General features: G+C 41.2%; 1 protein-coding gene across 1 annotated transcript; it reads right to left on the bottom strand.

The window, feature by feature from the left end:
* Positions 1 to 1,771: 1,771 nt before the first annotated feature.
* Positions 1,772 to 1,993, bottom strand: LOC118238241 (28S ribosomal protein L42, mitochondrial-like). The gene has a single exon (XM_035439089.1). It carries the CDS (start codon positions 1,991 to 1,993, stop codon positions 1,772 to 1,774), a length of 222 nt encoding a protein of 73 aa, XP_035294980.1.
* Positions 1,994 to 2,225: the final 232 nt, after the last annotated feature.

Below are 2,225 nucleotides of genomic sequence, written 5' to 3'. Positions count from 1 at the left end.
GATTAAAATGAGGATTCCAGTCCTCCAAACTCTGGGGGTAGGACAGAGGGCTTGATCTGTAAGCAGCTCCCTGGACTGGTCCCTGGCCTCCTATCTGGGGACCCCTGGCCTCTGCTCTTTCAGAAAAGTTGTCTCTACTTTTGCTATCAAAACTGGAAGGTCACAGCCTGTCACCCAAGTCATTCTGGCCACCCATCCTCAATAGGTGATTTTTTTTTTTTTTTTTTTTTGGTTTTTCGAAATAGGGTTTCTCTGTGGCTTTAGAGGCTGTCCTGGAACTAGCTCTTGTAGATCAGGCTGGTCTTGAACTCACAGAGATCCACCTGCCTCTGCCTCCCATTAAAGGCATGTGCCACCACCGCCAGGCCTCAATAAGTGAATTAAAAGAACTAAGGTAAAAGAAGAAGCAGAAAAAGGAGATTTATTCAGTGTGACCATCTTGGGAAGAGGGACAAAGATCCAGGAACTCCCAAGTTCATCTGGAGTTGGTGCTGAAATGAGATCAAAGTTTAAATAGAGGGCCCAGGTTATGCATATCTAAGCAGTTCTGGTAAAGGTGTGGCCCCGCCTTGGAAGTGTGACAAGTTATGAAATCTCTTTGAGGTAGTCAGGTGTCTGGACGGATGTGTCCCATTGTCCACTGTCGTCAGCCCTGCCCCTCCCTACTCTTCACCCCTTGCTGTTTCCTTCTCTCATCATGAGATTCCCAGGATAAATTCTATTTCTTCAGAATCTGTTGTTTCAACAGTCTGATGGATGGGGAGTGTCCTTTTAGAATACCTTCGCCTCAGCCAGGCAGGTTACTTTTCCATAAGCTGTTCCACTGTAACTCTGCTCCCAGCAGCTCTTCTCCTTCCCCCCAAGTCGAGGTCACCCTCAGCCTGCTACTTCTCCCTGAAGGATGGCCCTGCCTTCAGCAGCTCTCTCTCTCTGGCCTGTCTGGGCAGGGAAGCCACCTACTCCTGGTTCCTCTTTTTCCTTGGGGTCTGGACTTTTTGGTCTGGTGTTCACATTTTACAATCACACCTCTTTTTCTTCAGGGAAAGAAAATCATTTCTTCATTGTAAATCTCAGCATTAAACAAATTAAAAAAATCACCATCAGTAAACTATACCAAAGCAGGTTTTTTTCAGGCCAGACAACATATGCTTCCCCAGCAGCTACAGCCGAGCCAGTAGAGCCTGGGTATCCCCCTGCTAAAGAGAAACACTGATGAACTAAGGGAGCAATTTCATTTTTGTTTTATCAGTTAATATTTGTCTATTTTATTAGCCAAATTAAACCTTTTCTGTTCCTGAAGGTTTTTTTTTTTTTTGTAAGCACTTAACAGAAATCTATCAAGTCTATCCACAGCTTTTTTTTTTTACTTAATACTAAAAATGAGTTAATAGCATTAGTATGTCTATTTATTACTTTGTTGTCAATTTGGATGAAATAACTCCATAATAATTTATTGCTGAGAAATGGATTTGAGTTTAGCTAAAACGACAACTAACAACAAAACCAAATTTGGATTTTGGGGTTCCCACTCTGTTTTATGTGGTCTATTGTAAACATGCCATATTCTAAGATTCTTGCTTCCATTTTCACACATCATCTACTTCTTTTTTTAACATATGAAAGGTTTTTTATTATTTTTCTGCATGACATCTTAATGAGTACACCATTTGCATTTTCTGAGCTGACAAGTAAGATACAAACTCTCCTTGATGCTCCGAAAATCAAGAACAGTCACCTGTCTTTGAGAGGATTCAGTTTCTTATGACATTTGTTATACTTTGGTATGTTTGTATGGGATGTCCACAGAAAGGTGGTAGCACACTGTTGTACTGCCATCAGATGTCAAAGTGAGCTCTACCTTGCAGTTGTAGTCATCTGGAAGAGAAGAATATGTAGATTTACGACAAACACTAGATAAAGCTCCAATTTGGACTGGAAATAAAGGTTTCCAGATAATTCTGTTTGTTGTCACCCATTTTACTGCTGTTGCCATGATCCTCATCAGGTGATTTGAAAAAAAGATACTGTGAGGAGAAATCACTCCTAAAATCTGTTTCTAGGCACACAGTTTTTCATTCTGCAGGTCCACCATCTTGCTTCCCACCTACTTCTTAATAATTATGAAACTATCTATTTCCAGTGGGATGTTAGAATGGAAAATGTAATGGAGAGCCAAATGCGAATCAGAAGAGTAGTGGGCAATAGGAGAAAGGTAGGTGCTTCCT

The sequence above is a fragment of the Cricetulus griseus genome, chromosome 2, assembly GCF_003668045.3.
Source record: "Cricetulus griseus strain 17A/GY chromosome 2, alternate assembly CriGri-PICRH-1.0, whole genome shotgun sequence".
Lineage (NCBI taxonomy): Eukaryota > Metazoa > Chordata > Mammalia > Rodentia > Cricetidae > Cricetulus > Cricetulus griseus.
Note: the sequence above shows the minus strand (reverse complement) of the source record. Positions and strands in the feature narration are given on the sequence as shown.

What these genes read in the sequence shown, in the direction of transcription:
- LOC118238241 (XM_035439089.1), bottom strand. Translation starts at nt 1,993, where the DNA reads ATGGCAACAGCAGTAAAATGGGTGACAACAAACAGAATTATCTGGAAA.